General features: G+C 40.4%; 1 protein-coding gene across 18 annotated transcripts in view; it reads left to right on the top strand.

Moving 5' to 3' along the window:
• Positions 1 to 13,532, top strand: part of RBFOX1 (RNA binding fox-1 homolog 1) — a 1,003,674-nt gene that overhangs the window by 541,334 nt on the left and 448,808 nt on the right. Inside the window, exon 1 of one of the 18 annotated variants that reach the window (XM_033166792.1) lies at positions 8,766 to 9,238. The exons of the other annotated variants lie outside the window; for them this stretch is intronic. Within the exon in view, the coding sequence (XP_033022683.1) occupies positions 9,221 to 9,238 (18 nt within the window). The 5' untranslated portion in view covers positions 8,766 to 9,220. Of the gene's footprint in view, positions 1 to 8,765; positions 9,239 to 13,532 lie in introns of those variants that run through there. 18 annotated transcript variants of the gene reach the window in all.

Below are 13,532 nucleotides of genomic sequence, written 5' to 3'. Positions count from 1 at the left end.
ACAGTTCAGAGAACTTTTATATGCTGTCTGTGGAGCGCCTCTGCTCCAAAAACAGGGAAATTTTGATGTAAAAATGATTCATGTGCTATAACTGTGCATACTCCTTTATCGTATTAATAACATCTTTAACCGCCCTTTCAGAACTTCTGGAGCCTCATCCGCACTCCTGAGGCTCACGGAATCAGATTCACTAAAGCACTATCAGAAATTTTATTTTCAGTTTAACCACTGGAATCTAATTCCTTCTAATGTGATATTTGAAAATGCATTATTATCTAAGTTAATATGAACTAATCTAATATATGGCACAGCAGCCACACTGAGTTGAGAGATCATTATTAAAAGTGAACAGGTTGGTCTCACTGGGTGTTGATTTTAGATGTCCTCATTGCTGACAGTTGTGTGGTAGCTGCATTTAGAGAAGCTTTATGCCGAGTCAAAAGAGGAAAGGATGAGTATTATTGTTATTATTAATTTTTTTCCTTTATAATTTTCTCCCTATGAAGTGCCTTGAAGTGATTTCACAATGCGGTAAAACCTATATAACACAATTACAATTATAACAGTTGAAACAATTATATTAAAACAATTTTAAATCCGATGCAAATACCAACTGGTCTAAAAATCTCCACTGAGAGGGTTTGTCGAAAGAGGAAAGAAGACCATAGATATGATACCTGACTGGTGTGTAATGGGAGACAGTTCCAAATGGGAGGTGGCACTACATTAAGGTCCATTTCCGAAATCGACTTCCTAACAAAATGCAGTGCAATGATTAGGTTGAGATAAGATATTTACTATATATTGTTGTTGTTGTCGTTCAGTCGTGTCCGACTCTTCGTGACCCCATGGACCAGAGCACGCCAGGCACGCCTATCTTTCACTGCCTCCTGCAGTTTGGCCAAACTCATGCTAGTCGCTTCGAGAACACTGTCCAACCATCTCATCCTCTGTCGTCCTCTTCTCCTTGTGCCCTCCATCTTTCCCAACATCAGGGTCTCTTCTAGGGAGTCTTCTCTTCTTCATGAGGTGGCCAAAGTACTGGAGCCTCAACTGTAGGATCTGTCCTTCCAGTGAGCACTCAGGGCTGATTTCTTTAAGGATGGATAAGTTTGATCTTTTTTGCAGTCCATGGGACTCTCAAGAGTCTCCTCCAGCACCATAATTCAAAAGCATCAATTCTTCGGCGATCAGTCTTCTTTATGGTCCAGCTCTCCCTTCCATACATTACTACTGGGGAAACCATAGCTTTAACTATACGGACCTTTGTCGGCAAGGTGATGTCTCTGCTTTTTAAGATGCTATCTAGGTTTGTCATTGCTTTCCTCCCAAGAAGCAGGTGTCTTTTAGTTTCGTGACTGCTGTCACCATCTGCAGTGATCATGGATATATTACTACAACATAAACCTGAGCTGTAGTAGCTTGACACTCTTCTTCCCTAGTCAACTATACCACCATATGTGGCTTCTTAGTAAACCCTTAGAGTTTTTGTTGATACTTCTGGAACTCTCAGACTAGAGATGAATGGGGGGGGGGTAGATTTAATCTTTGAATGCCAATATGACCAAAGCTGTTGCACACCTCCCATACTAATGTTTCACTTGGAACTTGTTTATTTACCAGCTTTCAAATTTCTTGAATGTTCTATATGGTTCTCAATTCAAAGGAAGAAACAAATGAGTAACCACATGTATTCTACATGTATTTAGAGACAAAATGTATTTCAATATATGTGTTTGGAGAGAGAATGCATTCAGAAACGCTTATTTGAATTCTTTTTTTAATGTGAATTTTCGTGCAAAATATTATTTCTTTGCAAGTTGTTGCAGAAATGGGAAGGAATAAATTTAGGGGTGAACACAGGTAAAGGTGGTCAGAGCCCAGCAAAATATAGACTGATTTGCCCATTGAGTCTCTATACACTTAGAGAGGAGGCACTGTGTGTTTCTCTGCTTCTGAATATATAACCACCTATTCAGTCTTGCACATAACTGTGTGGAATAGGCAGAAGTTAGCAAATTTAAAATGTGTAGGGGTGGGGTGGGTGGCAGCTTAATTGCACAAGCTGTTTCATATATCAAGCACCATTCCTTGTAAAATGTGCTAATGCATTTAGCCTGTATAGTTCTGAGGGAAGCCAGTTGTACATGTGACGGAAAACACCGATTCAAAATTGTGATTCCTCACCTCTCCCCCCCCCTTTGCTTCTGTGTGACAAGCACAATGAATGTTTGGGAACATTAAGATACTTGCAGCAAACAACAGCAATTCAGAACTGTTCTGTGCATATCTTTGACAGTAGGTGTCTCAATCATGTGAGATAATTCTGAACTGCTTTGTGAAAACTGCATATCTCTTCCGTTGGTTTGGAATGCTTTAGTCAGCTTTGTCTTTGGGGGTTTGCAGAATGAGCCCTATTAGGCCAATTTTATGCCAACTTCGTTGGCTCCCTTTTTCTGGGGTCAATTAAAGGTGCTGGCTTTGGCCTTGAAATGAGCTTTTTCCACTTTTCAGGAATTTCTTCCTCAAACCCCCTTAAGATCTGCCGTTTGTCTCTGGGACCCTGTTCACGGTCGTTTTGCCAACAGAAGTGTGTCGAGGGGTAGGGGACACACACTGTTTTCATTGAGACACCTAAACTATAGGGATGGTGGTCTAGGGTCCACTTTGCTTGTTTTAAAATAAGCTGTTATTCATTGTTGTGAGATATTATTATTATTATTTTTACTATTATTTCTAAAATTGCCTTGCATTCACGTTCATCCTGGGTGAAGAGGAACCAAAATTAAGGCCGCACGTATGGACTCATCAAGCTAGTGCCCTCCACATAGTGTGATGTCATAGGGCAACTTCTTATGAAGAGTGATTCACACTGGGCTACTGCAAGACTCTAAACTAGCTTCAAAGTACAGCGTCCCCATACATCACCAGGGGTGGTGAGATAAAAATCTGGTCTGCCAACCAGAAAAGCACCCCCCACCACACACACACACACACACACACACACACACACACACACCATTCTAAAGACTCTGCCTTCTCCTTCCTTGCCCCCCTGTCCATGTTGTGCTTATTCAAATCTTTGATTCAAGAATCCCATATTCAGATAAATTACATATATCGTAAAGAAGCCTATTTTCAAGTGCCCTTATATTAAGATAGTTGCTGGCACTGAGATGCTTCTGTGGGATTTATGGATTATTTATGACATTTATTAGTCACTTTTTGTTTTGACAATGTACCTCATGTACAACGGTGTGAATAAAATTAAACAACAGGAAGATCTGCAAATAAAGAAGAACAGAACTTTTTGTCTGCCACAGGGAAATTGTTAAACTATGTTAAAATCTAAAAGTCAATAAAATGGTAAACAATGTCATCAAAAAAAGTCAAGTCAGCCAAGGGGGGGGGAGTTTTAACTTGACACTTAAAGGTAAAAAGTACCTTCCAGAAGTTTGGGGAGATTATTCCAGAGAAGAGGGGCCACCACTGAAAAGGTCTCCCCCCTGATAGTCAGCTGAGGGCACCAGGGTTCACCAAATGAAGATCTCAGTGGACTGATGGCAGGAAATAGCAGTTGTTTAGATATTTGGTCCCCAACCATTTGCCCGTGTGGAGCCTCTGCATGAATATGCTTCTGGTTCTGCCATCTCCCATCAAATAAACCATAAAAGGCATTCTGGGTATTGTGGCTAGGCTTTGTATGCATCTTGATGAGCCTGAATGGGATGGACAGAGTGAATGGATAGGTTTACTTTATTTTATTTTTGGTCCCTTTCCTCATAATACTGGACTGGGTCATTGAAATTAATTTGCTGTGGATTCAGAAGAAACATTAAACAGCACACAATGCACAGTAATTTACTTAAGGACCACAATGCCACAACCTGCAAGGGTGGATATAGACTTAGATGTATTTAAAAAGATGAATAAACCAATGCATGGAAGCCTTGGACAGGAAGGAGAATAGCTAAGTGGCGGAACCCATGCTTGCTGAAGGGTTCCTTAAAACTCTAAACGAACAAGAACTTGAAACCTGATCTTGTTGCGCAAGGATGTGCTATTTAGTTGGTCTCAGGGAAGCATGGTTTTTATATGAGCATCTTAGGGTGGCACACTGAAATGCTTCCAGATGCCATGGCCTTTAAAGATCTCTCAACTGCTGTTCACTTCATCATCAAGATTTTAGTTTGTGGTCCCAAACGCCTCTTGCGATCATATCTCACAGCAAACCTCGTTGTGGACTGTTTTAGCAAATGCCACTCCGTTTGCCAATGGCCACAGCACACTGAATGATTCAACAATTTAGCTGATGTGTTTAAATTATTTACACAATATTTTGCCCTATATGATTAAGTTGGAGATGTAGGTTCCCAGGGACTTCATTTAAGGCAGGACTTTGTCACTGGTTGACTGAGCACCCACAAAAATAACTACCATTGCCTCTTAAATTAAAGGAGGGTCTGAGTTAGGAGCCAGTTCTTTCAGTATGTATCTCTTCCCTTATTTCTCATATACAGGCTGCGAATACTATTCATTATGTCACCAAAACTACACAGCCCATATAGAGAGAGATGGGAGAATCTGTTCACTTCAGTTTCTCTTAAGTTCAGTTCTCCACATTTCTCCATCAGTGTGCAACTTATTAATAAATAAAACAATTCTCAAAAATTCATCAGCATTTGCTAATACATGTTTGCATTAATTTTTGCCTAATAGATTTATTTTGTTTGTTTAATCATTTAGTCGTGTCCGACTTTTCGTGACCCCATGGACCAGAGCACGCCAGGCACTCCTGTCTTCCACTGCCTCCCGCAGTTTGGTCAGACTCATGTTGGTAGCTTCTAGAACACTGTCCAACCATCTCATCCTCTGTCGTCCCCTTCTCCTTGTGCCCTCAATCTTTCCCAACATCAGGGGCTTTTCCAGGGAGTCTTCTCTTCTCGTGAGGTGGCCAAAGTATTGGAGCCTCAGCTTCAGGATCTGTCCTTCCAGTGAGCACTCAGGACTGATTTCCTTCAGAATGGATATGTTTGATCTTCTTGCAGTCCATGGGACTCTCAAGAGTCTCCTCCAGCACCATAATTCAAAAGCATCAATTCTTCGGCGATCAGCCTTCTTTATGGTCCAGCTCTCATTTCCATACATTACTACTGGGGAAACCATAGCTTTAACTATACAGACCTTTGTCAGCAAGGTGGTGTCTCTGCTTTTTAAGATGCAATTTAGCAAAAACAAAAACAAAAACCCCCCAAAAATATGTTATTTCCCCCTAATATGACCATTTTCCAGACACTTTTCACCATATGGATTCTTATTCACATTACTTGGCTGGAAAACTGCATTGTAAAATTTGGGAAAGTGTGCATTTCAAAGGATAGCTGTGTTTTGGTTCTCATATCATTCCAGAAGTGTGGATTGAGTATGCTCATCTTTAAATGTGAACTGAATGGAATGCCTCCCCCAGTCTTATAAGAAGGAGGCATTTATAAATCTAGAGAAACTTCAAAGTTTGCAGGTGTACACAAAATATTTAGAAAGGAAAAACAAAGGAAGGGGGGAACCCTAAAATCAGCTCAGGAGAAGAGTATGCTCAGAGGCCAATGGATGCTGATTAATGTTTGGGAGGGAGCAGATACCAAGGGAGAAGAGGGAGTGGTTGATGTCATTGGTATTCTGAACAGCAACATTCTGCACTTTAACATTTTGTTGCATGTCCCAGTTTTGCTTTAGAAGTGTGTTTCCTAAGGATGAGCCTCATTCCCTGCATTTAATGTTCCCCATGTTCACTCTGCCCTGGATTCCAATTCTTTTGAATCCCCATTTAACTTGAGACCACTTCACTATGCATGAAGGCTTCTGCAATGTGTGGACCATAAATGTTATAAATTATTGTTATGAGCCTCTGTGCATGCAGAAGATCCCTGCCTACCCCCAGTAATGATAGCAGCAGCAGGGGCAGGAGTTGTATGACTTTGGGTTGCAGGCACAGCCCCTGAGACCACTCTTTCCTGCTTCCTGACAGATATTTGCAAATGCAGCAAATGTTCTGGAAATGGAACATGTGCAGAGTGTTATTGCTTTCATTTGCTTCACTTAATTTATACCCCCCTCTTCACCCCCATGCTACTGATCTTCACACATGCCCCGATAAAACAGATTGTGAAAATGGAAAAATATTGATGTGATTACACCTGTGATTGCCTCAAGATTCTTTTGTTGTGGTGTTTTTGCTGGTGCCCACATTTGATGTGGCACATTTGTGAAACTCCAAAGGGGGAACAAGTTTGATGTGACCAAACGTATAATCACATAAAAAAACTGTTCCCTGTTCCCCTTTTGCTGTGTTTTTAATTGGTGCATGTCTGCACTGGTAAAACAAGGGAGGGGGAAAGGTACAAAGGAACTCAGCTGCAGCAAACTGAGCTCACACAGAGCTCTGTACTGAATCCAGATATATAAAGCAGAGCATTGGAAAAGGCCAAATGATTCTGTTTCGCTTCAGAAAAAAGGCCACACATTGTGAAACTTCAGAACCTGGGAACTTCAGTGATTTTTTTTTTTTTAATATTTTGGCAAATAGAGACATGTTGTTTGGTATCTGCTCCTCATTAATTACTTCTCCCCCCCCCATGTGTTTTGGTGAGGATGCCTTTTCTCAATTTAGTTTTTGATGTTACTATTGAGGCTTTACTGTGTCATTCTGCAGGTTCTGCCCCCTTCCTCCAGCTCTATGGAAGTTAAATCTCTGAGTGCATATTTTCTTTAAAGCACATGCCACACACATGTCAATTCATGTGCATGAGTTTTAACATCACCCTGTTATGCATGGCTTGCCATTTCACAGAATGCAGTTGGTGAAGGTTATGCTCAGCTGTTAAGTGAGATAATAGGCTTTACAACAATTGTAATTTCCTGACTATTTTAAACCAAAAATAAACAACCCCCCCCCCATTTTTTTCTACTTGTAATTTGGTTTTAAGTGGGCCATTGCAAGGTAAATGTGCACTGTGCATCACAGGTCAAGAAGAACCTTCAGTGATGTGAAATAATAGTGTTTGCCCGCATACTGGGGGACCACTTCTGCATCCCTCAAAATGGAGAAATGTGGCACCCTCCAAAAGGTTGATTTGCATATGCTAATATGCATGCAAACTGCGAGAGGCAGTGAAGGATAGGCGTGCCTGGCGTGCTCTGGTCCATGGGGTCACGAAGAGTCGGACACGACTGAACAACAACGAAACAACAACAATATGCATGCATGCATAGATGCAGATTAAGAAATCATTATCATAACTTCAACAGAACTACAACCCATCTTGACATAGACAGGAAGATTGTGGCCAGGTAAGACACTAAGGCCAGGTTCTGGTGGCTGATGGGCGGAGTCAAGGTCCCTGCACTCCTTTCTTATCTTTACATCAGCCTTGGAGGCCTTTCAAATAGAGGATGCCTTAAAATAGAGGACTGTCCTCTGTAAAGTAGGACACCCACCCAAGTATACCACACATGTGTGTGACGCTCAGAAAGATGACAGGATCGCTTCAAGAACAGTTTGTTTTAATCTATGAAATGTTGCACAATCTGCTGCCCTGGTCACATCTTTCCAAATGCATGTATTGCAAAAGTTTAACCAATAATTGTCACTGGTTTTGATTATTTCATATCCTCATGTTACAACGATCACTTATGTTGTTGTTCTTTCATGCCCCCGCCCCAGGATGCGGAGTAGTATTTTCTTAATTTATTTTTAAAACACACACACATACACACATTGTTGGTGTTGTCCAGGATAAATGAGCCCAACACTGTATATTCCCATTGCACACTGTGTCTTTTGGTAGTGATTCGTGCAGTACACGAATTATGGTTTTGATGTAACAGTTAAAATACGTTTGTTTGTTTTCTGAGCTGGACAAGTTTAAATTCTACACCACAGAATCCCAAGAAAGTGGTGCCCTTTTGAACCATATGTGTGCGTTTCTGTGTGTGCAAAGCCTGTTTTGATATGTTGAATAATCTGCCTTCTTTTGAAAACTATTGAGAAACTTGCCTTGATTAAAAAGAAAAAAGGGGGTGGGGAGAATTGCATTTTATACTTGAAGGGTTTCTTCGTCCTCTAACCATGAATCTCCCAGCCATCTTCAGATATATATTTTAAGAAAGGAGAAGGGGGTGGAGAGAGAGAGAGAGAGAGCATTTCCTTGCTCCACATATACTCGGGTATCTCTCAGCAGGGCTTAAACAGCAGTGGCAATAGCACCGTAAAGTCAGTAGATGGCTGTAGAAAAGTATGTTGAACACTCTTGTGTTAGAGTAATAAGATTGGTAAGGCCTTGACCTGTCTAGCAGCTGCTTTTATCTGAAGTACATTTAAAGAGATAAAGAGGGGATGCAGGGAGAATACTTTCTCTTCCATGGGATCATCACTTTGAGTTAAAGGGGAGGGGGTTCTGAAATGTGAGATTTTATCATTATTTTAATAATAAAAAAGGAAACAGGTTCCCTTTGCAGGAAAAAAAAAGGTGATGGCTTGAGAGCCATTAGGATCTCTTGCTTTGCTTTACTCTTTTTCTTTTTGTTCTTCAAGACGTTTTAAGGATTTTTATTTCTTTTCTTTTTTTTTGTAACATCCCTTCACTCCATTGCGTGAAGTGGAGTCTTCCTTAGTTATTTAATAATAATCTCTTTCTCTCTCTCTCTCTCTCTCTCTCACACACACACACACACACACAGCCTCTCTCACTCTCTTGATTCTACTACTGTAGTTGGCTGCCTTTTAGCGCACGGATCTGCTCATTAAACAGACACACCAAGAATTGTTACCTAAGGAAGCTTGACAGTCAAGAAAGGACAGGCAGAGTTAGGGAGGAAGAGAGGGAAGAAAGGAAGAAGGAAAAAAAAAACACGGAAGAGGAAAACGAGGAGGGGGGAAGCAGCCTGAAGCAATCACTTCTCCCACAGGGGGGGAAGCGACTGAAACGTTGAACGAGTGTGTGCTATCCTCATAATCATACAAACAAACAGACTTGTATCAGAAAAAGAAGAAAACTGTAAAGACTTGACAGAAAAAGGCAAGATTTTTTTTAAACTACCCACTGGGCACAGTTCTTTCTTTCTCTCTCTTTTTTTCTCCTCTCTTTCCTTTCCGACATACTTAGTCAAGTAAAGGAGACTTCCGTTTTTGCTGGCAGAGTCCTTGATTTCCCCCCCTTCCAAGATGATGATGTATTTATGGGTAGGTAGTTTATTTCCATGTCAATCTCATTGTTTGCTTTGCTTTGTTTGTTGTTTCTATTATATTGAGTTTGTTGGGAGTGATGCATAGCTTTAAAATGTGTCTAAATGCCGGTTGTGTGGTAGGAGAGTTGTCCAGCCAGATTTGTGTGGAGTGGTGTTTTTTTTATAAACAAGCTGCTTTCTGAAATATTGCACTGTGCTCCTTTTGAGTACGCAGCCTTTTGTAGTAAAATGTTGCTGGGTCTAAGTGTGAGTGTGTGTGCATGTGCTTTTATTTAAACACATTTCCAAACAGTATGCGTCTGAGATTTTTTTCAGGGGGTGCCAATAAAACGAAAATGGAAAACGCACGATTCTTCACTTGTGGGCACACAGAATTTGCTCTCTCTCTTTTTTAAACCAAGGACTGTTCATGCCGAGAGGCTGATTAGAACTTCTGAATTGCACTCCTGAAACCGGATGTCAGTGATAGCTGTAATCTAGTCGCTTATCCTAGGTTGCTTCAGGTAAATGACAACTATAAATGTGCAGGAAAGCAACCCTATGCAGTTGTATGTTCAGCACTGTCCTGTTGTTGTTGTTGTCCCACCCACCCCCTGTCTGCAACACCCCCTCGGATTCAATTCTCTTAGAAAGCATAAGGAACTTAAATAAGGTAGCAATGTGTGCAAAGGGATGTGGTCAAATACGGGAACGAATTAGTGTGATAAATCATGTGGTTGTGCTTAAGCACACAAGCAGAGTCATTTGTAAGCAATGCAGATGTGCTCCTGCTGTACAATCAAAGGAGTGCAATCTTTGGGGGGAGACTTTTAATGGGTTACTGTTTGTTCGCGTTGTAAATGGCTAAATATGTAGCAGAAACGTCGTACAACTTTTCCTTGTGAATTTTCTGCTTTTCTTTGCAAACTGCTCTTGGTTGGGAGTCCTGGACTTCCACCTCCTGCCCAGCTTTCTCATTTCTGTTGACCCTGTGATAAATTGTTTTAACTTGTCACAGATGTACAAAAGGCATCGTGTTTCGGCATTTACACGACTTATTTATGTCCCTTGACCTGTGCGGTGCTTTCAAAAGCTTCACCAATCGGCAAGTCTGATTATTTCTGATGGTCCCTTTTACACGGCAGACTCCGTCCAGCTTAGTTCCCCTCAGTAATATCTATTCATGCAGTTCCCAAACTGAGGCACGCTGTGAATTGCGACTTCTTTATTTTGCTAACTCCATTCTTTTTTCTCTTCGTTAAAAAAAGAAAAAAGAAATACAGCCACTGACTATGCTTTTCATTGGCAACTTTGATATCAGCTGGCTGTCAGAAGCATGCATATACATTCTTCCTTTAACAAATCCTCACAATTTTGCATTTGCAAACTCTGTGAAAATGGATCCTGCCCCCTTTCTCTTTCTCTTTCTCTCTCTCCCCTCCCCACCTCCCCCAGCTTTCACTTAGAATATAACAGATTTATTGGGGCAGAGAAATAAAAGTCACGAGGCCACTGGTAGTTCCACATTTGCATTGCATATGGACAGAATTGATTAAAACTCAATATTAATACCTTCTGGCCTGTGGTGTGTATGTGAGTGTGTGTTATGCCTGCATGTGATTTTTGGCTACATAAAGCTTTGCTGATTAGAAAACTTTTTTTTTTTTTTAAAGTTTAATTACAGGTAGCAATTCAGCCTTTCATTATCTGCAGAGGAGAGATGAAGAGGTGTAATTCATATTATTTATTAACTTTTTTTTTCTCCCTAGCCATTCCTGGTACCTTCTGTTTGTTATAACCCAATGCACAATAACACATAGGTTTCTACAGCATGCTCTCCTGGGTTCAGAAAACTCACTGACCTGCTTTCTTAGTAATTAATCTTTGACCTTTAAAAGCCAAGTCTTTCAATTTCTATTTTCTTCTTTTTGACCAGTATTTTACAGCAGTTCAGATTTTTATTAGCAACATTCATCAATGTGAAGAGGGTTGCTCTCTTTAAATATATATCACCCCGCAAACTCCCTCCCCCACCATCCAAGCCAGGTACTCAGCACCATTTTCCAGTATTAATTTGGCTATGTGGGTATATCAGCCACTGTTGTGGTTTTTTAAAAAAAATTTTTTAAATAAAATAAAATAAAATCCCAAAATCAGATTAGTTGGCTTCACGCTGGGAATTAAGTGCTTTCATTATCCTCAGATGTTGTTGATCCCACTGTCCCAGAAATAAGAAAGTATCCCACAAGCATCTTATAATTAGAATCTAATTGCATATTTTTTATTATTATTATTTTGCATAGTAGTAGTTTTAAGACTCACAGACATCTAATATATATATCTTTGAGTCTCTTTCTCTCTCCCTAGGTGTTTAAATTCTTTCAGTGAGCAGAGACCTTGCGCCTTGGAAATAAAATGTGGAAATCCCTGAAACAGTCTGATGTGAGATGATTCCATGCTGACAGTAACATCAGTATTTCATATAATTATGCCTCTGCTAGCCAATAATATGAATATTATTTGGGCTGCATAGCCCCCGTGAAAACTGAGTTGGTTCTTTTAGTGGTATCTCACTCTTCGCTTCCATTAGTAATGCAAACAGGAAATCACTTGGTGGTGGTAGTGTGTTGCCTCCTGTTATGTGCATAGTGGATGCATTAACATTTTTTTGCAGTCAGTGAAGTTTTTCTCAGACTGTGAAGGTCTCCTTTTTGGAATTCAGAATTCCCTCGCTCTCCAGGAATATCGCTTCCTCTAGTGTACATAGACAGTGCAGCATCTTCATAATGAACGAAGGGTTGAATTTTGAGAAACGTTGTGTCCGTGAAGAAGTTGTTAATCCCGTGTATGTTTTTAAGCTGTTTTGTGCAATATCCCCATGTGAGTGAGATCTGCAGTCTTATAGTCTGCTCTAATGCTCATTTTCTCAACAGAATTCAGATCTGGGCATGTGCAGAGTTCAAAATGGGGCCATATTCTAGCAATCAAATTGATTTCTGTAACACCCCCCCAAAAAAATAACAACAATGAGAGTGATCCCTAGCTGCATAAACATATTTTTCATGCTGTCCAATGGCATAGGCACAGTGACTCTTCATACAAGAAGTTGATTTCTTTCACACAGCACAGAAAGCCAATATGAAGTCATTCAACAGGTAGAGAGATTCAGATTCAGGATCTGATCTCAGATAAGGGCCTGAAAACCATTTTTTTTTTTCATTATAGGGTCTGAAAGTCCCTCTCTGTATATAACATAGGGTCCCTCCACAGGATCAACATTATCCCACCCCCACAACCCCCAATGTTGTGAGCCCGTTTTTCCTTATACATATCCATTTAATGTGTGATATCAGTTTTAAATTTTGATTCTCTGGCTGCTCAATTTGAGTGCAAAAGACTTGCATGTTCCCTGGTGGTGCTATGGTCTCACACTCCCAGCAAAATCAGTGAGTTTGTGAATAGGTCTCTGTGGCATGGGAAGGATCTGTCTTAATTTTGAGCTGTCTGTGGGTGAATCTGTCAATTTTGAGGGTTTTTTCCCCTCTTTTTCCCCACTGCTTAGCTTAGTTCTCCACATTTCAGTTTGTGATTTTTTTTAAAGTCCTCAGGAAAGTTCATCAGCATTTCCGTGCAAATTCCTCCCAATATACAAAATTTTTATATGAGGTTTTGCCTAATATACTCATTTCCCTGAACATAGTGTATTTTTGCATGACATTTCCACTAATATACATGCTTTTATGCATACTTCACCTTAGTCCATGCATCATTGAACAAGCTACTTGCCTGAAGGTTGCAAAATTCAGAGAAGTGCAAATTACAAAGGATGGCTGCATTTCGGTTCTTGGATTGTTTCAGAAAGTGCAGATTACTCAAATTTGCTTTTAAGTGTAAACTGCATCAAATCTCTATCCCATTCCAATCTATGGCACATCCTATATCCATTTTTCTGGGATCAATAACAAGATGGACTTGGGGAAGCTAGCCCATCTTGAGATGGAAACAGATAACTGTGCGTTCAAAGAGCAATATATAGTTACCTCAATGTGGACTTTGGCGCATGAAATGACACATCTAGCTTTCAGAGTCCATGACACAGAGTCCAGGGATGGCCTTGGTCTTTAACCACTTCCCCACTTGCTGCCTCTGCCACTGTTGCCATCAGCATTGCAATGCCTCAGACTGAGCCACTTTAGATTTAAAAATGAAGATTAAGGCCTTACTCTAGGGGAAAGAGGTTCGTGTGCCACTTATTACTGGGTGGGGCTTATTTTGATTGGTTTATTCACAGACTTTTACATATAAAATTA

This window comes from Lacerta agilis, chromosome 13, assembly GCF_009819535.1.
Source record: "Lacerta agilis isolate rLacAgi1 chromosome 13, rLacAgi1.pri, whole genome shotgun sequence".
In the NCBI taxonomy this organism is placed as follows: Eukaryota; Metazoa; Chordata; class Lepidosauria; order Squamata; family Lacertidae; genus Lacerta; species Lacerta agilis.
The sequence above is the reverse complement of the archived record's forward strand: the minus strand, read 5'-3'. Positions and strand labels throughout refer to the sequence as shown.